General features: G+C 47.8%; 1 protein-coding gene across 3 annotated transcripts in view; it reads left to right on the top strand.

Moving 5' to 3' along the window:
• Positions 1-24,180, top strand: part of CDK5RAP2 (CDK5 regulatory subunit associated protein 2) — a 185,290-nt gene that overhangs the window by 105,816 nt on the left and 55,294 nt on the right. For 2 of the 3 annotated variants that reach the window (XM_047768274.1, XM_047768273.1), the window contains exons 16-21: positions 707-837; positions 2,534-2,643; positions 4,682-4,810; positions 11,854-11,949; positions 13,740-13,927; positions 22,076-22,517. In XM_047768274.1, coding sequence (XP_047624230.1) covers positions 707-837; positions 2,534-2,643; positions 4,682-4,810; positions 11,854-11,949; positions 13,740-13,927; positions 22,076-22,517 — 1,096 coding nt within the window. The remainder of the gene's footprint in view (positions 1-706; positions 838-2,533; positions 2,644-4,681; positions 4,811-11,853; positions 11,950-13,739; positions 13,928-22,075; positions 22,518-24,180) is intronic. The other variant, XM_047768275.1, reaches the window with a different exon arrangement.

The raw sequence follows: 24,180 nt of genomic DNA, 5'->3' as shown, positions 1-24,180 counted from the left end.
AATTATAGACTTGAATTCCCTGACCCTTAAATTGGTCCTTCTTTTCCTTCTGTTATCAACTCTCACTCTTCTCCTTTTCTTTTTTCTCGTTCCTCCTGCCCCCCACCCTTACCTGTGCCACCTTTTTGGGCGTGACACAGTAGACATTCTCCCTGTCACCTTCTCTTCTGTGGAGAGACCTTCCTTCCATCCTCAAGCCCATGTGCAAGGCCTTATTCCAAACAGAGAGACATTCTGGGGAATTATTTCCACCCAGCTCCATCTTTAGCAAAATCTTGGAAATGACCCAAATATCCACAAATAGGGGATGAGTTCAAGTGAATGGTGGGACCTGATTTAATATTATATAGTCATTAAAAATGATGTTTGCCAATGATTTCTGAAAATGTAGGGAAATATTTAAGTGAGGAACCCACAGTTTAGTGTTGTGTGTCCAGTATCATTTCAACCTTTAGAAACACTCAGGGAAGAAGATTGGGAGGAGATAGTCTGCCATGTGTTCACTGGTAGTGGAGTCATGGTAATTTTTGCTGTTTTAATGCTTTTATATTTAAAATTTTCTGTAAACATGTATGTACTTTTATAATGGGAAAAAAAAAAAAAAAACCCCACGAATGACATAAAAATCAGAGGAAGGCTTGCTGGGCTTTGCATCTGAAAGCACAAGTAGGTCTGTTTTAAAATTCTGGTGCCTCGTTTTACCAAGCCTCAGCAACCTGCAGGCTGAGTTGAACAGCATCTTCGCCCTGCGGAAGCGGCTGGAGCAGGATGTGCTCTCGTATCAGAATCTGCAGAAGGCCCTGGAGGAGCAGATCAGCGAAATCCGGAGGCGGGAAGGTATGCGCTCTCTTGTATGTGTTTCCCTTTGCTTTTCCCACTGGGAGGGCCTGGGCTGGACTTGCAGAGAGCGCCTAGACTTTAGTAGGAGAGGAGGCGGCCACAGGACTTCGTCCGGGCGGGGGTGCTCTGTTTGCGGTGATGGTGTCACTGCTGGCTCTCCTAGTCTGTATCCGTCTGGCTTCTGCTTTGGGAGTAGAAGGGCCCAGTGCGTGGTATTAATTCTGCAGAGGGCCTGCTGCAGGGTTGCTTCCTTGCTGCCTCCTCTGCATTTCTGCTTCCTGTGATTCTTCTAGCTCCATGTGACCTCAGGGCCTCCCAGGTCCCTTTGTCTGGTCAACGACCCTCATTGCCCAGAACATTTGGGCTCTGCCTACCATGGCACCCACTGCAGAGAACCTGGCTGCACACCGCTGTTTCCTGTGGAGTCATCGACTTTTGCACTGTCATGACCTCCGATGGGCCTGGTTAGGGAGGGTCCTGTGGTGCCTGCCCTGCTGTGCTCTTGCCAACAGTATTTGGCCTCTCCCTGGTCAGAACCTGAGCCCCTGAGAGTCAGGGTTGGTATCTTCTTCCTTTCCATATGCTGGTGCTGGCATGGATGCTAAAAATTAGTCGTGGTGGTAGGTTCGACATTTCTTTTCTTTTTCTTTTTTTTTTTCTTTTTAGGGCCACACCCGCGGCATATGGAGGCTCCCAAGCTAGGGGTCGAATCAGAGCTACAGCTGCAGGTCTACACCACAGCCACAGCATGGCAGGATCCGAGCCGTGTCTGCAACCTACACCACAGCTCTCGGCAATGCCGGATCCCTAACCCACTGAGAGAGGCCAGGGATCAAACCCACAACCTTATGTTTCCTAGTCAGATTTGTTTCCCCATTTCTTAAGCACCTACTGTGTGTAGGGTACCACACAGGGCCTGTACCTTCTCATCTCCGATTCCGACCATCCTCCCGTTGGGTGGAGCAGGCATTGACCTAGCCCTCCAGGTGGAGACACTGAGGTGGGGGTGGGGGCTGAGCCAGGACACTTGAAGTCTAGCTCTTTCCAGCATGTGAAGCGTGTCAGCTCTTACCGACGTGTGGTAAGTGAGATCAAGCTTGTGGATGTGCTTCACTTCGTAATAGCCTGGCCCTTCTCTGTTGCCTTTGCACCCCGTTAGAATGACCTTTGCTGCAGAGGAAGCAGACCCTCCGTGGTGACCACAGGCCCCCTCGCAGGCAGTTTTTGCACCTGGTGTGCTCGCTACAGTGGCGGGCTCTGGAGCCAGTAAAAAACACATCAAGCGCTTTTATTTCCCTTGAGTTCTACCCTTGAGGGTCACATCTCATTTTCCTATATTTTCACCTAAACAGAATCTCTCTCTTATTTAAACTGAAAGCACCATTCTCTTGTGCTACTCAGAATGGTCCCCCGGTACAACACTTGACATGCAAATTATGATTCAGAATTGGCCCCAGCAAAAGCCTCCAGCCCGTGATGAAACCACGCACTGAGATACCAGCCTGTAGAGAAAGAGAAAAATTGCTTTTGCTCCAAAGGTGGTACATCAAACTCCCTATGTACTTAGGCCCCCTCCACCCCCACCCCACCCCATTCCCATTGCCTCCGATGGACTGCACTGGGATTGGTTTTGGAAGGATCTACTTCTGATGTTCTTTTTCTTCTCCTCCCCATTTTTTTTCCTTTCATGCAGAAGAACCGTTTTCATTTTATAGTGATCAAACATCTTATCTGAGTATTTGCCTTGAAGAGCACAGTCGGTTTCAAGTAGAACATTTTTCTCAAGAAGAGCTTAAGAAAAAGGTACTGACCTATTACCTTTCAGTGCTTTGTTGGTTGTTGGTTGTCTCTTGGGTTCCCGATCAGAGGTAAGATTCTGAAAGCCCTTCTCCCCTCCTCTCTTCCCTCTCTCGCTGCCTGTCATCCTTCCTTCTGTACGTTACCAGAGTGCCCTCCCCCGTGTCTGACACACACCTTCTTAGGTTGAGGACCCCGCCCAGGCTCCATCTCTAGGAAGAGCTCCCCCGCCCAGAGCATTAGCCACCTTCCACTTGGTCACTCGCTCCTCCTCTGGTACCTAACTTCATCGATGTCCTTCTCATACTGATCTGTAATTATCTGGTTATTCTTCTATATCCCTACTAGGCTGTAAACACCTTAAGTCAGTGAGTATATCTTACTTGTTTCTGATTTCCTAGTGCCTGGCACACATAGCAGTTAACAGACACTTTTGGAAAGAATGAACGTTCAGCTTTTATCGATACATCTTTCTAAAACTGGAAGGGTTTTGCAATCTGTTGATCATTGGTGTGGTTAGAGTGGTTCAGTATTTCAAGGTTCTAAGAGCCATTGATAGGAATAGGCAGCATGAGCTCAGAGGACACTGTTGTTGTATTACAAAATTATCATCCATGTATGATAGGTTCAGTTTCTGTCTTGGAACAATTCCCATTCTGGTGGAGTGGACAGACCTGTGAACAAGGAAGGGTGATATGGAGGGTAACAGTGGCTGTAAGAGGCAAAGGTCAAGGTTTAGAGGTCACAAAGGAGAGGTGATTAACTGTTGGCGGTTGGGAGGCACTCACTTGATTAAAGGAAGCTTCTCAGCAGAAACAAGACCTGCAGTGGGTTTTGAAGGATGAATAGGAGTTTGTTGGAAGTTTTTCTCAGTAGAGAGAGATAAAGGTGCAGAAGAAATAAAAAGAAGAACTATAAAAATTTCAGTATTTTTGGAGGAGTGGAACAACAAGCATTGAGGTGTCTGTTAGTGTTTTGAAGATGAGGAAAATTGGGCTGATAATAGCTGTTACTAGTACCTCCTATGGCTGAGAAGGCAGGAGGTGGTTCACTTGGTTGGCATTTAGTAAATGTTAGTAGAATCAGAGTATTTTTTCTCCCCTCCATAACCTTCTAGAGGGTCAGGTCCAATTTGTGTTCGTGTTCTGGTGCAGTGTACACCTGCTGTGTGTGGTCAGGTGGGATCTCCCACTTTATGTCAGGGGCTAATGATAAGCCCATTAAGAAGTGTTTGGAGGATCACTGGCTCTTGGGATTTGAAGCTTATGGGGCACGAAGGTGGTGTCTGCTTGGTTGCTTATGTACCTGTCCTCTTGAGACCTGTGCCCTGAGGAGCGCTGGACGGGGAGTCCTGGGTGCTCAGCTCCAGGTCCAGCTCTGCCACTGTGGCAGCAGCTGCCCTTGCCCACCCGACCTGGATTTGGATGGTGTTACATGTCACTTAATTCTCCAGGCACCCCAGCTCTGGGGCCTCCAACGTCTTTGTATCTCGGGCTTGTCTTTGTAAAACAGGGACAGTCGTGCCGACCTGTCCACCTCCTCAGGGCTTTTGTAAGGAATGCTTGACTAAAGCTTGTGGGAGGATTTTAGTAGCTGTAAACTGCTTTATAACTGAAGGCTGCTGTTGTTAAGACATTGCTAGTCAGGCACGGAAAGAGGAAGGCAGGTGCTGTGAAATAAGGCGCAGTCTCAGAAATCCCAGATTCGGGGGCGGGGGGGGTTTCCTCTAGAGGGTCTCAGGTGCACGACAGAGGTCATGTTAGCTGTCACTGCTGGTGTACGTAGACTGTGCTGAGGCTTAGTGCACTGTGACTGCGATCACCTCAGGTCTCACAGTAGCCCATTCCGCAGATGGAAAAGGTGGCTTAGACCAGGCAACTTGCCCAGGACCTCTTGGCCTGGAAGTGGTGGCTCCGGGACCAGAATACAGACAGGCTGGCACCTTTCTCGCTGTACCCAGGGTAGCCTGAAGACTCGGGTCAGGCCGCCTGATGCTCGGCGACAGTGAAATGTGGGCAACGGCCTCTGCGCTCTTATCTCCTAGGTCAGTGATCTCATCCAGCTAGTGAAGGAGCTGTATACGGACAACCAGCACCTGAAGAAAACCATTTTTGATCTCTCCTGCCTGGGTGTCCCGGGAGATGACAGGCCTGAGTCAGGCGATCAAACAGAGGTAAGAAGGAACGCTCTTGTTGTCGTTGTGTGCCAGTTACAAAGAGTGACAACCTCCCACCTTTCTCAAGGCTGCCTCTGTCCTGGAGGGGGTCTCTAGTGAAATCTGCTTTTGCTGTGGATGAGGTTTGAGGGCCCTCTTAGGTCAGCAGGTCTGTCCACAGGCTTCAAGTTCGGGTTGTGTCTGTGTGGTCACACGTGATATTTTGTGATGCCTGGACCGCAAGTCTGGTCCTGGGATCCATGCCTCAGATGGCACACCTGGATGACTGGGGTGGTCCTGAGGGGTCTGGCGCATTGCCGCAACACCCAGATGCCTTGGGTAGTGTTGTCGAACGCATTACTCTGGAGAAACAAACACGCAAACACCCCTTTCATTTGCTTTTTGTATTAATCCTCTGAATGCATCTTCTCACTCCCACAGCCTCTGGCTTCTGGATTTGCTCAGATGGGGGCTGTTTCTTCCCACATGTCCTCAGGAACTCCTGCGCTTTGCCACGTAAACAGTCGGGGTCCTGGGAGCCCACACATCCAACTTTCTGACTATGGGAGTTCAACGCTGGTAGCGTTTGAAAGTCTGAAAGGGCCACAGAAGGTCCAGCCCTGGTGTCTGTACTCAAGAGCGTGTGTGCCCACTGAGGGTCTGGCCTGTTCCGTTAGCCCACCCCAGTGCCTCCCCTTGGCTGGTGCTCTGGCCTGCTCATCTTTGTGATGTGCTGCCTCCAGTTTTCTCGGCACAGTAGGAGGCCCTGATGCTGTGCCTGCGGCGAGGAGGAGCTTGTTTCCTCCTTTTAGCGCCTGCTCCCACAGGACACGCCCTGCTCCAAGTCTGTGTTGTGCTAGTTGGTTTCAGAAGACTGGAACTGTTCACACCTCCAGTGCACCAGGGCCTTTTGTACCTTCCTGGTTTGGTTTGTCCTGAACTCAGCCTGACGTGCCGGGTTCATGGAGGTCCCATTGCTGCGTCGCTTCTGGGGAAAGATTTGTCAGCCTTTAAGCCGTCTCCACTCACCTTCAAAGTAGGAAATGCTCAAAGGTATTGAAGCTGCACTCTGGCCATCTCTTCTCTTGGAGAGAGGGAATATTATTGATTTTAGTCCCCAGGGCTCCAGATAATTTTGAAAAGCAAGAATATCTGCAGTCCATTTAGGGAGAAATAGGTCTGTTTGTTTTCTCCAAGGCAGCATTTTTTTTTAAATTTTTTTTTTCTTTTGTCTCTAGGGCTGCACCAGCGGCATATGGAGTTTCCCAGGCTAGGGGTCAAATAGGAGCTGCAGCTGCCGAACTACAGCCATAGCCACAGCCACTCCAGATCCGAGCCATGTCTGTGACCTAAACCACAGCTCATGGTAACGCTGGATCCTTAACCCACTGATCGAGGCCAGGGATCGAACCTGCAACCTCATGGTTCCTAGTCAGATTTGTTTCCACTGTGCCATGACAGGAACTCCTCCAAGGCAGTGTTTTTAAGAAACAGCCCATTCTTCACCTGCCTCACTTGAGTCACATATGGCAAGGGTGTTTGTTCATTTGCCCTTTGAAAGAAATGTGTTAAATGTCGTGTGATGTCCTTTGAAGAACGGAGGGGTTTTCCTCTTGCCCCTCTGAGATCTTAACACCAGCCAATTCTGACTGGGGTCATTTGTCAGTCTGTACTTCAATTTCATGTTCCCTATGAATAGCCGTGTCCTTTGTCTCATGGTCCCGCCTGCGCCCGGAATGGGATGTGAAGATCCGCACGGGAAGGAGAGTGACCCTGAGCCGAGGAAGGAGAGACGTTAGGGGTGGGGGGGGATGGCAGCGAGGGGAGGCTCCGTTCCCTGGGAGGCTCCGTTCCCTGGGAGCCTGCGAGGCCCTCCTTTGATGAGCAACAAGGTGGAAACAAACGGGAACCGCTAACATGGTCCACGGGCTTCTCTGAGCAGCAGCACTTGCGGGGTTGAGGCTGGCACTGCTCCGCTCTCCAGCAGCCTGCAGATCAAAAAAGGGGAAAAAAAGGAGGCCAAATGTATTTTGTATGTTTAAAATTCAGTATTTTTCCCTCCAATATTTAATTAACCCACAGAATTGCCTAAACCTTGGAAAATAGAAATGACCCTAATCCTATCACTTTGTAACACTCACAGTTAATTAACATTTTGGAATTCTCCTCCTCTATTTGTGTATAGAATGCGTGCAGGCCCGCAGTACAAACGCAGTCCTGTTTCCTGTTTCTTGCCAGCGGCTGCTGTGCTGTAACCTCTTACTCCATCCTAAGGATGCCCTGGAGTTAACTAACTGCCTCGATGTTGTTGGGTGTATAGATTATTTCCGGTGATTCACTATTTTGCGTTACCTGATGCGTGTCTTTGGACACAAATCATTTTCTGGTTTAAGCTTTTTTTTTTCCCCCTAAGACTATATTCCCTGATGAATAATCCTGGGTCAAAAGTACAGATACAGTTAGATAGATGTATAAAATAGGCATATAATTTATTTTCATATTAACCCCCGCTTGCAGCTTGTAGTCTGACCAAGGCTATGAAGAGTAGGAGGCCCTTGGTACAGTTTGGCAGGTGTGTCTTCCAAACGGCGGCCCTGGGGTGGGCTCCCTCCCGCTGGGCACATGGTGCTTATTCCTTGCATGCAGGTAGCTCACCGAAAAACCAGCCAAACCAACGCAAGGCAAACCATAGGCATCCTTTTCTCCCAAAGTGCAAAAACAAAAAACCAAAAACCTCTAATGAGGCTGCTCCTATTTCTTTATATTTATTTACTGCTTGTAGTTAATGTATTCTAGAAAGATATGGTTGCGAATGGACGTGCAGGAGTAATCTGAGCAGACTGCAGCCAGTGTGGTGAGTGTTGCAAACCACGAGCTATGTGATGGTCCCACCTCTGAGGGACAGGGCACATATAGGAGACTCAGAAAGGGTCCGTCGCCGTCATTACTTACTTACGTTGTCATTTTTAGGAGTGGTTAGAAAACTGAGTTTGGGTTTTTTGGCACGGAGAGGAAACATGGATTAAGGGGCATAATGCCAGGCTGTCATTTTGAGTCAGAAGTAGATCTTGTGTGACTCTAGAGGACAGAAATGGTACTTTTCTGAACAAAGGTCAGATAGAGAAGGGACTTGTTAAATTCTTATGTTAGTATCAGAATAAAATTTGGTTTGTCACAAGCAGGTTGAATTTTATTAAAAGGAGGAAGATCCTAACAATTTGACTTCATAAGTTGTAAATGATTTATAAAACCCTTGGCGTAGTGCCTGGCATGCAGTAGGCACTCAATATGTAAAATGCAGCTATTTAAATTTTACTTTTTTAGTAAACGGGTGACAGAGTTGGAACTGCAACCCTCTGCTGGCTCTGTTCAGTGTTGTTTTAGCAACACCGAAGGGCAGTGTGCTTCTAAAGTTTAGCGTGAGTGTGAATTTCCTGGGGACCTTGTTAAAATGAAGATTCTGGTTCAGTGAGCCTGGCATGGGGCCTGAGAGTCTGCATTTCTAACAAGCTTCTTTTGCTCCAAAGAACACACATGAGGTAGCGGGACCAGAGGTAATCCTGGAAAGCTTTTGATTCTCATTTTGCAAACTATCTTTATTCATTCATTTTTTTTCTTTTAGCAATGTTTTGTTGCACACTGGGCCCTGATGTTAAAACTGAACGCAGACACATCCGTGGCCCGTGGAGTGTGTGATGTGGAGAAGCGGAGTGTGGTGAGGGCGGGGTGGCACCAGAGCAGGCGTGGAGACAGGTCCTGCCTCCTCCCTGAGGTCAAGGGAGGGTCTTCTGGAGGAAGAAGGGGAGCCTGCAAGGGCTCAGGGAAGACAACCCAGAGGCAGGGGGAGAACCAGGACTGAGTGGTTGCGGAGCCATGTTGAGGGAGGGCTGCTTGCTGGTGTCAGGTGCTCTGAGAAAAAGCGGCTAGGGAGTCGTTCGTGACCCAGGCAGTTTCAGCAGAGTGACGGGGACGGAGGCCACGTGGCAGTTGATCGAAGAGCAGTGAGGAGATGAAGGTCGAGCCAATCAGCCCTTGGAGACGTGTAGGTCACTTCTCCAGTTGGTGGAGGGAATGGAAGCCGAGCCCACCTGCAAGTGACTCATAGGTCTTTCTGGAATCTTCTTATAAGTCATTGAAAAGTGTTAAGTCACACATAGCATACGGGATATTTCTCCCTGTCCACAACATTTTATTTCTTGATCATTGCTGGAAATTGAGACTCTAATTCTCATCTTAACCAAGACAGCAGAGATAAAGAGAAGTGAAAGTGAATTTGTATTTCTGTGTATTGAGTAACCATGTGGTTGTGGTTCTGGAAATGAGGAATAAATAACTTGAATGCTTTTGCTCTTTCACCTTAGAATGACACGGGTTAACAAAACTTTGCTCAAACTTCAGGGAGACCCTTCTCTGCTCTGCTGGGTTGCGGGGAGCACCTTTCTGCCTTCTCCTATTCCCAGGGGGGGCGTCTATCTACGTTAGAAGATCTTTGGTAGCAAAAGCCACATTGCAGAAGGTGAAGAGAGAGAGTTCTTGAAAAGAAGCTTGGTGAGAGGCAGACAGCATTCAGTGACCAGAGCTGTTGGTGAATCAGAGGGGAAAGTGTTGTTATTTTGCTCTTTGTAAGTTGAGAGAGGTTTTCCCCAGTATTTTATTAGGAACAAATTCGAACTTAGCAAAGGGGAAAGAATTTCACAGTGGCCGTCCGGATCCTCAGCCCCTAGAGTCTACTTTTTTTTTTTTTTTGGATCTTTTTAGGGCTGCGCCCAAGGCATATGGAAGTTCCCAGGCTAGGGGTTGAATTGGAACTACAGCTGCCGGCCTACGCCACAGCCTCAGCAATGTGGGATCCGAGCTATGTCTGTGACCTATACCATAGCTCGTGGCAATGCCAGATACTTAACCCACTGAGCGAGGCCAGGGATCAAACCCGCGTCCTCATGGATACTAGTAGGGTTCGTTAACCACTGAGCTACGATGGGAACTCCCTAGATTCTACTATTAACAATTCCCAACAGCCATCGTCCCTCCATCTTACCTTTTTGATAAATTTCAGTGTAAATTACAAACACCAGTATGCTTCCCCCTAAACACGTCAACATGTTTAACTTTGGTATATGTTTATAGTTACTTTCTCTTTTAAGGTTAAATTTGCACACACGAAATATTGAAGGCCGAAGGCTCCATTTGCTAAGTTTTACAAATGTACGTACCTGTGTGACCCAGACTTCTGTCAAGAACCTTCACATCCCTTCTAGTCAGTTCCCGCCCCCACCCCAGCCACTGTTCTCATGTTGTTCCACATCCGCTTTGCCTGTGCTGGACCTTCACATAAGTGGAATCTTAAAGTATCTTTTTTTTTGTGTAAAGCTGCTTTCACTCAGCATGTCTTTGCAATTCCCCCATGTTGGTACGTGAATCCACAATCTGTTCCTTTTTATTGCTCTGTAGTATTCCATTGTAGGATCTGTTACAGTTTCTGTATTCATTCTGCTATGGACGTGTGCTTGGATTGTTTCCGTCTTTGGATATTATGATAAAGGCTGATAGGAACATTTATATACAGGTCTTTACATGGACATATGTTTTCATTTCTCTTGATGAATTCCTAGGAGGAGAATTCCTGGGTCATAGGTTTATTAGTTTTATGAGAAACTGCCAATGCTTCGTCCAAAGTAATTTAACATTTTATATTCCCACTGTCTGGTTTGGTGGTCCTAGTTGGTCATTGGAGAGTGTTTTAACAGTGAGGTAAGAAACCAAGAGAGGGAGAGAAGTTCCTCATCCGTATTTAGGAAGTTTTATGCCTCAGGAAATAACATTTACGCATGGTCAGTCTGTGAACGCCTGATGGTGTTGTCGGAGCCGCAGATTCATCAGTGCTGTTGGATCCTGACTAGGGTGGTTGGGTTGCATGTGTTCTGATCCTGGGATGTTTTCTGCAAGATGAGTTTCTGAAGTCAGCTTGCTTTGTTTTGTCTTTCTTCTTCTAAAACAAGGGTTTCCTCGAGAAGGAAGATCAGAAAATTTTCAGTCGGGTTGGGAAAATTATGGGGTAATCAACTAAATGTAGGAATTCATAAAATCAAAGTATGGAGGTAGGACTGCACCTTGCCTCATGTGCAGCATGCCAGCAGGTGGCTGGGACTCAGCTCATGGTTTTAACCCTTTGGTGCAGAGCTCACTACTTCATTGGTATCATTTTTGAAACAGTGTCGACTAATTGCCTCCCTGGGTGTGGCTGCCTCCCCTCTCACTTTTTATTTGGTTAATCCAGGCATCTCATGACTATGAAATACACTCTCCCCAAGAGCTGGGATCTGGCCCTGTTGAGAACCTTGTACTGTCCATTCTGTAGAATGCAGACTGTAGAAGCTTTGGGATTTAGACTTCTTTAAAGCATTAGGGATTTATGCAGTCTTTATAAATAACTGTCCTTCACTTTCTAAAGCAGAAAGTGTTGCCAGGCAAGCTCGATACTCTCCTCATTAATGATGAGGACCTTTTGTCAGCAAAGTGGCAGTGTGACCAGGACTGTCCATCTCAGATGTGTGACGGTCCAGAAAGAGGTTTATACCCTGCGCCTAATAGGAGAAGTGATGCGTAAATGCAGCACACCATAAATTTCATTTAGTGCTTTCTTGCTATTTGATAATTTCAATTCCATCAATAGCTATTTTCCAAAATCTTGTTACTTTTATATAATCTCTAAGTGAATTTAGCAACAGCAGGGATGGCAGTGGCACAACGGACAGCACATTCAATTTCCAGTCGCTCAGAGAAGGCCAGGCAAATGCAGGGGGAAATGGCCTTAGTTCTTTCTCAGGAAATTTGTCCTTAAATGATGCCTGATCCCAGGCAGCTGTGTGTGATTTGCCAGAACAAGTAACTCTGACTTTGGCTGATTTTTATTTCATGGCTTTGGCATTTGTGTCTGCCTCTTTTTTTGGTTTGTTTCTTGTTTTGCATTTTTTTAAAAAGACATCACCAACTTGCTCATACATATTCATGCTGTACACATTTTTGGGTTGCATTTTCACACCATCCCGTGCTCCATGTAGCTTCTGGCTAGCAAGGATGACGAGAACTCCACCAGAACTGGAGAGGTTGACGAAAATAACTTGCCGAGTGATGAGCATCTGGAGCAGAGTAACAAGGTAGGAACATCTGCCCCGCTCGGTGCCAAGCCGATCTTCCAGTCTGGAATGCGTCCCACCAGTTTGCTGTTCCTTCTGCCTGCGTGGAGTGCCTGCTGTGGGCCAGTGGAGAGCAGAGAGAGGAGGTCTCTGCCTTTTCCAAAGTTAGGGATGGGGTGGTAGAACCAGTCATGAAACAGGATAGTAAGCATAGAGTTGAAAATAAAAATGAGGCTGTTATAGGGGAACAGCAGGCCTTGGGTGTTGGATCTGGGCAGCTCCTTAGGGCTCTGACCCAACCCATTCATCTCATGCCCTGGAGACTGAGGCCTGGCGGGGAGATGGTTTGGGACCAGAGCCCTTGTCTGTGGACCACTATGAACTCCCAGATCACTCACTTGCCGTGTAAGGAGCCACCGATAGAACCAAACGTTCCTTCCCTGGGTCCCTCTGAAATCTCCCGATCTGAAACCCAGCTTTGTGTCAGGGCGTTATTGAGAATTTCACTCCGTCCACATAGGCTGCTCCTCCAGGCACAGTGACACTCCACATTTGCAGCAGATACTCGCCAAGGTTGAAAGAGCCCCAAAGACTGGGACATGGTGGGAGATGGGAGGCTGCAGATTTGACATTTGTGGTCCTCAAGGTGATCAAGTTCCTGGAGCCAAGAATGAGAGAGCGTTAAAATGTAGAGACTATTGGAGAGAGAATAATTCCAAAGCAATTGAAGTAGGGGTTTCAGAATTCGATAGATCTGGTTTTAAGTTTTGGTCACTATCTCTGTTACCTCAGTTAACCCTTTTAACTCCGAAGCCAGAGTTTCCCCGTCAGTGGGGATGATAATACTCTCTTGTTAGAATTGTTGTGATACTAAAATAGAAAGTATGTACTAAGTACTCAGTAAATGATAGCAATTGCTCTTTTTGTTATTATATTCTAGGCTCTTCCTTCTATGGAGGTTGCTTATTAAGATGGATTTAATAACTAGATTGGTGGCAAACAAGACCCTATAAATAACAGCTCATTTGTGTGGGTCTTATCTTCCATTTAAAAATCTTAAGCATTTTACCAATGTGGAGAGAGGGGTGTGCTGGCTAGTGTGTGTATCACCAGCAGTAATGAAGTTAAGAGGAGTTATTTATAGACTGGCAGAAGAAATTTACAGCTTTGGAAAGGGGGAGAAAGAATGTTAATTGCAGCACCTCAAGACATGCCCAACACAGGCTTTAACTAGATGTTTCCTTGGTACCACTTGCTGGGGACCTGAGATGACCCAAGAAGGTGGATCTGTAAATAACACCTCTCCATGGGGATCAGGAACTCTCCATGGTCCTGATGAGACAAATCAGAGTCATTAATTAGGATGTGTCTGTAAAGAGGCTGGCTGTCTGATATATAATGAGGAGGATACATTGCGAAAAGTATATAATAAATGTCCAAAGCATTGTTAATGGCCAATAACGATGTTCCGATGTTCCGTAGCCTTCTTAGAAGGAACTTATAGGAAATAGGGGTGAGGGAACATGCCTGCAGTGGGTCAGACACTGTGCCACGAACTTAAGGGGAGCAACCATCTCGTTTTGTTCCCGTAGCCACCTTGGGAGGTGGTGTCACTGTCCCCATTTGTAGATGAGGAAACTGAGGGTGGGGAGACGTGCCAGGTGAGCGTGTGTGGACCACGAGCCTGTGCCCCCCCCACCCCGACCCTTTCTCTCGCTTATCACTCCCTGTCTCCATCCTTTGTCCTCTCCACGTCACCCCCCTTCCCCTCTTCCGTGGTCTGTTATCTGACTGAATACTTTGATTTGCAGATTATGGAAGACTATTCGCAAGGGAGCTGCAAAAATGGATTTTTAAAGCACACAAATTCCAATATTTTAGACTACGATGGAGCCCACAGACCTGGCTGCCCTGGAGACCAGAATCTAGAAGAAGGCGAGCTCGTGAGCCTGCTTGCCCCGCTTTTCACCGAGAAGGCCACGTGGTTACTGGAATCCAGGTAGATGTGGGGCCCAGGCCCTGTTTTGTCTCTAGTTGGAGGGGAGAACAAACTCATTTTGCTAAATGGGTTTCGATGGTGGTGCCGTGTAATTTACCTGAGAGAGCACCCGAAATGGCTTGGAAGGAATCTTGCCAGTCATGCAATTAAGTAATTAGGCTGCGTGCTCTTGGCTGTGAGGGGACTTCATTCAGCAAAGCCGCATGCAAGTGCTTTATAGAGGAGAGAGAAAGCTGCCTTCAGAATTGTTCCTGGGAGCCCCGGAACGGGCGGCCTGGCTGTCAGTTCGAGGAGTCAGCCCTCCCAAAATCCTTTCCAGTTTCTACAACAGCTTAAAAACTACCATTGTGGTTGTGACTTTGCTGTTTTATGTTGAGCTTGAACTGAAATTCCCTTCTCATTATATCTGCTGGGAGTCACGCCTATGTGAGGAAACACTACAGGGTGTTTTTCTTAAAACAAAAAAGGAGAAATACTCAGTACATTTGCGCTTTTAAAATTAGTGCTTTAGGAACAAATTTCCCTTCCTTCCCATTCTTTCCAGTCCGCTGTAGCAGCTGCTCTGGGCTTTGGAGCAGAGGTAGCTATGCCTCCATCCCTTGGTGCTTCTGTTTTTCTGACCATGTCTCGGGGTGGCTATGAGGAGTGCAAAACATGCCTTTCAAGGGGAATGGCTGGCATGTGATGCGTGTGCAGTGAAAGCTTTTGTCCTCTGACAGAGAGAGCAATGGAGCGGGTACCCTTGCCTAGGATGCTCGGCAGGAGCCGAGCCTGGTCGTTCTCACATCCTTGGCGGACTCAGCCTCATAGACATTTCTTCAGCTGAGAGAGGATGGTGGGGTTCTGTCTTGGTGAGCTCAGGGGGGCCACCTTCCCCAGCCCTGCCATCTGTTTAACGTCTTCTAGCACGAGCCCTCTTGGGGGACACGCCCAGGGGCTCATGGTGTATTATCACAGGGAGTTAGGGGACCAGAGATGACACTTGAGAGACAGGAGTTCCTCAACATCAGTGGCCCATGTGTTAAAAACGTTAAAAGATGCACCTCGCACTCTCTGAGGGCCAGCTACGAATGCACTTAGGTGATGTGATTGGGGAAAGTACAGCGGGTGTGGCAAGTGGGGACCTGTGTGCCCCCTCCTGGCAGGTAGGAGCTTTCAGCCCCCAGTCGTTGTCATGCAGGCACATGGGTTCAGGGCTTCCAGTCTTTCAGTAGAAGCCCAAGTTTTGTATTCTCAATCTCCTGATTTTTGAAAACTTAGGCTTTGCTATATTTTTAAAGAAAGTGTTTTATGGCCCTACACTGCAGGCAAGCTTGTGCTATTCAGTTCACTGTTCCCTATAGGTGTTTGTTCCATTGGCTCCCAGGCCGTTATGGGCCAGTTCTAGTGTTAGACGAGGCTTTCTTTTTTCTTTGTCTTTTTAGGGCTGCACCCACATCATATGGAGGTTCCCAGGCTAGGGGTCTAATCGGAGCTACAGCTGCTGGCCTTTGCCATAGTCATAGCAATGCCAGATCTGAGCCACGTCTTCAACCTATACTATAGCTCACGGCAATGCCAGATCCTTAACCCACTGAGCAAGGCCAGCGATCAAACCTGCATCCTCATGGATGCTAGTCGGGTTCCCTAACTGCTGAGCCACGACAAGAACTCCTAGAAAAGACTTTCTTATGCTGGCCCAGATCTGCTGCCCCAGTCCTGCTCTCTGCACAGCCTTCTTTCACAGTGTACTGCCGAGCCCCAAGACCGTGGAGTCATAGCTCCGCCTGAAGGCCCGAGTGCAGTCTTTTCAAAAGACTGTTGGAGGAGTTCCCTGGTGGCCTAGAAGGACTCAGCTTTGTCACTGCCATGGCCTGGGAGCTTCAACATGCTGTAGACATGGCCAAAATAAAATAAAATAAAAAGACTGCTTTGGTAACTAGGATTCTGACTGGTCAGGGAAACATCAATTTCCTGCCCAGAAATTTGCTCTAGGAGGTAGGTGTTTGATGCACCAAAAAACACAGAGAATGGGAGTCTGACAGACTTGTGCTCTAGTCCAGCTCTACCGTTTAGACTTGTGACTTGTCTCTTCATCTTGGCTTCCTCATCTGTAAAGTGTGTGTGTGGGGAGGAATGATGATACTTATCCATTAACTACCCTGTAGGGATCTTGTGAGGATTAAAGAAAATAATGGTATTAAGTGTAGATCCAGGTTGGTATTTGGCGGGGTTTGGGTGATATTATTGCTTCGGTTGGCCCTGCCATTTACTCCTCCCCTTTCCCTTCATCCTCAGGTAAGATTCATACCATATGCAGGGTCCATTGGCCTGCCTGTGATTCATGCCTCTGTGTTCACCATGGAGACTACACATCTCTGCAGCCCGCCTGCCCCTCCCAGCCTGCTTTCCATGCTGCTTCCAGAGCAATAACTTAAAATGCAGTGAAGTCACTCCTCTATTTAAAACCCCTCAGAGTTCTGTTGTAGCAGAGCAGGTTAAGGATCTGGTGTTATCACACTGGTGGCTCAGGTTGCTGCTGTGGCTTGGGTTTCATCCCAGGCTGCTGCAGGAACGGCCAGAAAAAAACCACACACACACACAAACGAGTTCCTGTCATAGTGCAGCAGAAACGAATCCGACAGACCAGAAAAAAACCACACACACACACACACACACACACACACACACACACACACACACAAACGAGTTCCTGTCATAGTGCAGCAGAAACGAATCCGACAGACCAGAAAACACACACACACACACACACACACACACACACACACACACGAGTTCCTGTCATAGTGCAGCAGAAACGAATCCGACTAGGAACCATGAGGTTGCGGGTTCAATCCCTGGCCTCTCTCAGGAGATTAAGGATCCGGCGAGCTGTGATGGAGGTCACAGACATGGCTCAGATCCCGCGTTGCTGTGGCTCTGGCGTAGGCCAGTGGCTACAGCTCCGATTAGACCCCTAGCCTGGGAACCTACATATGCTGTGGGTCCCGCCCTGAAAAGACAAAAAGACAAAAACAAAACAAAACAAAAAAACCCACTCCAAAACCCTCTTAGAGGCTCTCCACTTTTCTGGGGATTAGGATCCTTAGTGTGGCCTGCTCAGCCCTTCACAGTCCTGCGACCTTCCTTCAGCTCTGTTCACGCTGATCCCGCCCTGCTTTCTGTGCTCCAGCCGTGCTGCCCTTTCAGTTCTCCTTGACTCAGAGTCTGGGCGCATGCCAGTCCCTCCAGATGTGCTGGTCCCTCCAGATGAGCACTCCAAGGTGCCTGCTCTGTGCTCCCCTCCCCTGACAAGGGCAAGTCATCAGCCAGGGAGGGATAAGAGAAGCTGCACAGTAGTCTTGTGCTGGGCAGGGCCAAGCGCTCGTTTTGAAATGAGTGGTGATAAATACAAACTATGACCTGTCCTGTGATTTCATGTCGCATGAGTTGCTGACCGAGTCCCTGACTGAGTCAAGGTTAAGGAAGGGCCGGCTCTGACGGATGAGGGATTATCTAGGCCTCTTTATCTTGGTCCAAGAGCTCTTATACCCTTTGCTTCACTTATCAAGGTCAGCACCAGTTTCCCAGTTGTGAAACCCAGTGGACAGTGTCAGCCTTGTGTCCATGCCCCCTCTCATTCTCCTTCTCCCTCACTGACTTCTCCTCAGGCTTTGTTGCCAGCTCCTCTTCCTCTGCCAGATGCTGGGTGCTGGATGGTGGAGGGTCCCAGCTCTGTTCTCAGCTCCCTTTCCTCTTGGGGTCTCCGCTCTGCATGGCTTCAGAGTAGGCGGTGTGCCTTTGGGATTTTCATCTGTGGCCCAGGGCCCTCTCCAGATCATAGCCAGCTGCACCTCACTTCTGATCCATCTAAAACCCAACCCCCTGCTCCATCAAGCTTCTCTGTTCTTCTTTCACTTGTTGCTTAATAGCGCTACTGTAGCCAGAGCCTAGTTTGCACAGGTGTCATAACTACCAGCAGGTCCCTGATTCCACCTCTTAAGGTGTGTCCCTAATCCAGTTCTCCTGCTGCCCTCTTAGTCCAAACTGCCACCACCTAGTGCTCAGACTCCAACAGCACAGCCTCCTAACTTGTGTCTCTGCCTGCGTGTTTGCCCCTCTTTATCATTCTCCACAGAGCAGCCAGAGCTGGCTCTGAAGAACCTAGATGAGGTTATGCTTCCTCCCTGCTTACAGCCTCCCTGGATTTCCACTGCATCTGGAGTAGGACCGGAGCTTCTTGACGTGGCCTCTGCCTGTCGCTCTGTCTTTATCGGCTGCCTCTCTGTGCGCAGTCATCCAAGTTGTTCTTACCTCGGGGCCTTTGCAGTAGCTGTTCCCTGTACCTGAAATGCTCTTTTCCTGGGATCTTGGTGCTGTCACAGCTAGAAATCAGCTCAGCAGCAAGGCCTTTCCTGACCACTCTGTCCAACAAGCATCCCTGTTGCTCTTCTTTGTCTCGGGACTGGCGCCCGCCCTCCCTCCTTCCTTGTACTTATCTTGCCTCACGTTGTCCTATTGAGTCAGCAGGACCTGGATGAGTGTCTCTCTCTGTACCAAAATGTAAGCGCGTGATTCTTTTTCACCGTGCATTTCCACTGCCTTCCTTGACAAACAGGAGATGCTCAATAAATATTCGAATGGATGTGTGGACAATTAAAAGTTCACCGTCGCAGCAGAAGGGTTAAGTTTAGAAAACTAGAAAGAGTGCGGTGCTTCTTTAGGGTCTTAAAGGTCTGTGCCTGCAGCCTCTGCTCCCCGCTGTGCTTTCAGGGGATCTGGAAATCTTCAGGAGCCTCATTTCCTCATTGGTAAAATGGGGTGCATAGCAGTCCCCATCTCAGTATTATTGTGAGGACTAAACTGAGTGTATTTAAAGGACCTGGCACACCGTAAGTGCTAGTAACTGTCAGCTCCTTCCCCTTCGGCCTTGTCTGTGGCAAAGATGCTTAGGGTATATAAACAATGTTTGGGCCTCTGACAAGACCCTTGAACGGAACCATTAAAAAGGTCCTGATGGTGGTGACAGCTTAATGAATCTGCTGTTCAGATTTCTAGCAGAGTAACACTTGAAATGTTTTCTTTAATAGCATTACCACTTTAGTATATTATAATGGCCTCCTTCACCACCTTTTACTACCCACTTGTAAGTCTTTTTCCTGGGTTTTATTGTGTGTTGTTGGGTAGTGAGTAATGGTCCTCCCTTGGCTAGCTCAATAGCAATTGTCATTATTTTTAATCTATATTAAGGGAGGGAGAGGAAAGGAAAATTTAATTTAATGTGCCTTGAAATACGAGAAGTATTTTTGAAGTCCGGGTATACTCAATTTTAAGATGGTTTGTATAGTCTAGGTGATTCCATATTAGAAGTGAAAAATGCAGCACGTTTTAATTTTGTTTTTCATACTTTTAGTTTTTAGCCTATTCGAGTGTGCTGTAGCTGTTTAGTTTGAATGGAACGGGCTCTGCCCCAGAGCCGGCTGTTAGGAATGCAGAAATGAGGAAGGACCCACCCCTGCCCTGGGGGCGCTCAGTGTGAAGGTAACAGGAGGGTACTTCTGGTGGCAGCACAGACACAAGGGAAGGGGAGGCCAAGGTGTGGTAAGGGAGTCGGTAGTTCGGGTCTGTCTCACAAGATTTTCTGAAATAAGACAGGCAGGGAAAACCGCAGAGAGAAGGATCTGGCACTGACGAGGGCCTCTTCTGTCCCCGCTCCCTCCTGACTCCACCACCTCAGCCTGACTGCACCTTCTTCTTCCAGAAGACAGCAGCAGCTTTCCCGCTGCCCCCTCTTTCAGTACTTGCCTCCCTACAGGCATTTTTTCATATTTTTTGGTTTCAATTTCATAATTTCCATTCCTTTTTTTTTTTTGGCCTTTTTAGGGCTAAACCCACTGCATATGGAAGTTCCCAGGCTAGGAGATGAATTGAAGCTACAGCTGCCAGCCTACACCACAGCCACAGCAACTCGGGATCCGAGCCGCCCCTGCAACCTACACCACGTCTCATGGCAATGCCGGAGCCCCAACCTACCAAGCGAGGCCAGGGATCAAACCCGCATCCTCCTGGATCCTAGTCGGATTCATTAACTGCTAAGCCATGAAGGGAACGCCTTCCTTTCTTTTTTTGAATCTCTTTTTCTCTTTTATTTTTTAGACGATTGAAACATGCTTATTTTAAATCTTCTTCAGATTGGTCCATCATTTTTATTTTCTAGAGTGGGAAAGCCCATCTGTCAGCTTGGTGTCCGTCTTTCATAACAGTGGATTTCGCTTTTAGGAATGGTTTGCTGGGTCAGCAGCCCTGCACTGCCCCCCACCTGTGCTTCTCCCTGTGTGGTTGGTGGTTGTGAAGTTGCCTCAGCTTGTCTCTCTGGGTCTTACTTTCAGGGCATGAAACGTGCGTGGTTCATCTTCCAACCATGAGACTTAAATTTCTGCTTTTGGTGGATGCCTGCATAATCATGGCTGCGGGGCTCCTCCTCTGTTTCTGACTTTGGGATACATCCTACTTGACTTTGAGGCCTGTGGTGCTCCTTGAACATTGTTTTGTCTTATCTGTTTTGCTGTCATTGACATACTTGAGAGCAGAATGGGAGGGGCTGCTGTGTGTACCCCTATCACCATCCATTCATTTTCTTCCCCTCAGCCAGAGTGCCCTCTCCCCAGCACAGGCGTGGCATGCCACTCTGTCACACACAGCTTCAGCGTTGCTCTCCTTTCCATAACACGGCTGAGTTCTCCCCGCCTAACTTTCCAGCCTCACCTCCGTGTTCTCTGCTGTGTGTCTTGACTCCATTTGGGTTGTTTTCCATGCTTAGAAGGTTCCATTTCCTCCCCCCAGCTCACTTCTCATCATCTCTAGAGGCCCTTTCCTGACATTCTTCCTGCCACCCCAGTTTAGACACATTGCAGTGGTGGTCCGTGACCCTCCCAAACCTCCACAGTTCCTGTGTTTCACTTTTTAGCCTGTGGGGTAGCGGTTTGTTTACCTATCTGCCTCCAGCCCCAGGCCCTGCAGGCTGGCTGGCCTGCAGCCCCAGTGCCTGTGACAGTGCCTGGCCCGAGAGACACACTCACCAGGGATTCTTCTGGAACTGCTCCAGCCTTTTACATGCTGACTTCATTTGAGCTAAGGGCTTGGGGACAAGTGGTTAATTTGGAATGTGGCTCCAGGCAGCAGGAAGGAAGGGATGAGGGAGAGGTAGGTAGGAGTGGAGGCCAAGCCAGGAAGGCTGCCTTGTGAGCTGGTCACTGCTGTGGGCAGCTGGGCCTCTGTCCTGCCGGCCACCCCTTGAGGGACAGCGCAGACTCTGTGTCAGTGCTGTCCCTCTACAGGGTGGGAGACTCAGACATACTTCCAGTGGCTCTCTTCCTTCAGTGGTTGAGGGTTTCCCCCACAGCTATAAACACTTGCCCATTGCCCCGCTGGTGACTCTGGGAGAAGGCTCAGGGCAGAGAGGTGCCGTGGGGGCTGGCGGTGGGGCTCTCTGTCCCGGAAGCTGTCCACACAGCAGAGTGGAAACCCCAGGTGGCCCAGGCCCACGGCCCAGGGCATAAGAAGCCTCTGCTACCCCACATGTTCTTGTTTAATCCTCACAGCGTCCTATCAGGGAAGGCTCACCGTGCTTTCATAGAATCAGAGTTAGAATCTGAAGCCATTTGGTCTGATTTCAATGCCACTGCTCTTTTTATCCAGAGCGGTTTCCGGCATCTCTTCATTCAGCATCTATTTGCTGAGCAGGGATCGTGCATCCTGAAGGACCAGGTCACTCGGATCTGCTGGGTTGGCCAGATTTCATCTAAAGCCATACCTGCCCCTGGATGTAGGGATGGGGCTGGGGCGGCGGTGGGTGGGGGTGGTCCTTGCAGTTATCACAGACACCTTATGACTGCTCTCCCTAAGCTGAACCTGCATCCAGGTAGCTTCGTGGTCCCCTTCCTTGCCGTGCACCTGTGTCAGAACAGTTCTGGTCTTATCCATGAAGGAAACATGGTGGTACCTGCCTGGTGTGGTTGTTCTGAAGTGACGTGGACAGAATACCTGGTGGTTCCAGCACGTGGCAGGTGCTCACCGTGTTTAAACAGAGTGGGTGGGAGAAACTGGACAGCGGACAAGGCCCTAGCAGAAGGCTTAGTTTTCTTATTTCCTTCCCTTTTGGAAAAACAGGCCAGACCTTCTTAAAGTGCTCCATGAGCTGCTCCTGGAGCAGACATGCTTGACAGAGCAGGAAGCTTCAGGAGAACACCTTGATGGTAAAACAGAGAAGACACTTAAGCCGATGGCTGTTCCACTAAGAGGTGAACTCGAGCATTTTATCCAAGGCGACTCCTCTTCGAAGCCAGGCGATGCACTGAGGTGGCCTTGGGGGGCCCAGCAAGCAGAGGCTGCTGAGGCATCCAGGGTGGAGCAGAAAGATGCCTCTGTGCAGACAGAGGCCATGGAGGCCGTGGAGGGCAACACGCTCAGATTCAGACACAAGAGCAAGAGAGACACCTGGGAGGAGAAGCCAACAGATTCCGTCTTCAGCACCGAGCATCAGCCCGAGAACTTGGGCGGGATACCGGGGCGGCAGGCTGCTGCCCTTTGCTTCCCCAGGGGGACCGGAAAAGTAAGTTTTCCCACATATTACTTTCTCAGTTACTAACTACAGAGAAAAAACTTAAAAGTCATCTCCAATCCCCACTACTTTCTTTTTTTTTTTAATTTATCTGAAGCCTGGTGTTTCTCTCTGTCTACGCTTACTCAGGCCTTTGCCTAGAGGTGTGTGTCTATCCTAACCTTCCCCAAAGTGTTACCTACATTTCCTCCCTCCCTCGCTCCTCCCCCATCCCAGCCCTCTCCTATTTTTTTTTTAAACGTATATATGTGTACATTTCATTTTTAAATATTCCTTTCCATTATGGCTCATCACAGGGTACCAAATACATTTCCCTGCGCTGCACAGCAGGACCTATTGTCCATCCACCATAAGTACAATAATAGCTCACATCTGCCAACCCCAACCTCCCACTGCATCCCTCCCCAATCGCCAGTTCCCCTCAGCAACCACAGGTCTGTTCTCTGTCTGTGAGTCTGTTTCTGTTTCATAGCTAGGTTCATTTGTGTCCTCTTTTAGATTCCACATGTAAGTGATATCATATGGTATTTGTCTTTCTCTGTCTGACTTACTTCACTTAGTATGATAATCACTAGGTCCATCCATGTTGCTGCAGATGGCATTATTTTATTCTTTTTTATGGCTGAGTAGTATTCCATTGTGTATATGTACCACATTTTCTTTATCCATTCATCTGTAGGTGAACATTTAGGTTGTTTCCATGTCCTGGCTATTGTGAATAGTGCTGCTATGAACATAGGGGTGTGTATCTTTTTGAACTAGAGTTTTGTCTGGATATACGCCCAGGAGTAGGATTGCTGGATCATATGATAATTGCATTTTTTGTTTTCTGAGGAACCTCCATGATGTTTTCCATAGATGCTGCACCAATTTACACTCCCACCGACAATGTAGGAGGGTTCCTTTTTTTTTACACCCTCTCTACCATTTGTTATTTCTAGAATTTTTAATGTCATTCTGACCATTGTGAGGTCAGAATAAATGTACACATATATACGTTTAAAAAAACTACAATAAGGTCACCTTATTGTAGTTTTGATTTGCATTTCTCTCATAATGATGTCGAGCATCTTTTCATGTGCCTATTGGCCATCAGCATTTCTTTTTTGGAGAGGCGCCTTTTTCGGTCTTTTGCCTGATTGGGTTGTTTGTTTTTCTGATTGGGTTGTTTGTTTTTTTGTTGTTGAGTTGTATGTGCTGTTTGTATATTTTGGGATTAAGCCCTTGTCATTCGTGTCATTTGCAAATATCTTCTCCCTTCTGTTCTGTAGGTTCTCTTCATTTTATTTATGGTTTCCTTTGCTGTGCAAAAACTTGTAAGTTGATTAGGTCCCACTTATTTATTTTTGTTTTTATTTATACTGCCTTGGGAAACTGGCCTAAGAAAACATTGGTATGATTTATGTCAGAGAATGTTTTGCCTATGATAGCCCTCTCATATTTATCTATATATCATGATATTTATATGTTTTCAGTATAAAAACAGAGCCATGTTTATACATCTGTCTGTAGCTTTCTCTTTCATGTTAGACATCAGAAGCATCTTTTCTCGTAATGCCTGGTAAGAGTCCATTGTGGAGAACGTGCCAACACATCCGTAATTTTTCCCTCTTGATGGACCTTTACTTTTGCACATTTGCAGTAAAATTGTAAT

This window comes from Phacochoerus africanus, chromosome 2 (assembly GCF_016906955.1).
Source record: "Phacochoerus africanus isolate WHEZ1 chromosome 2, ROS_Pafr_v1, whole genome shotgun sequence".
NCBI lineage: Eukaryota > Metazoa > Chordata > Mammalia > Artiodactyla > Suidae > Phacochoerus > Phacochoerus africanus.
Note: the sequence above shows the minus strand (reverse complement) of the source record. Positions and strands in the feature narration are given on the sequence as shown.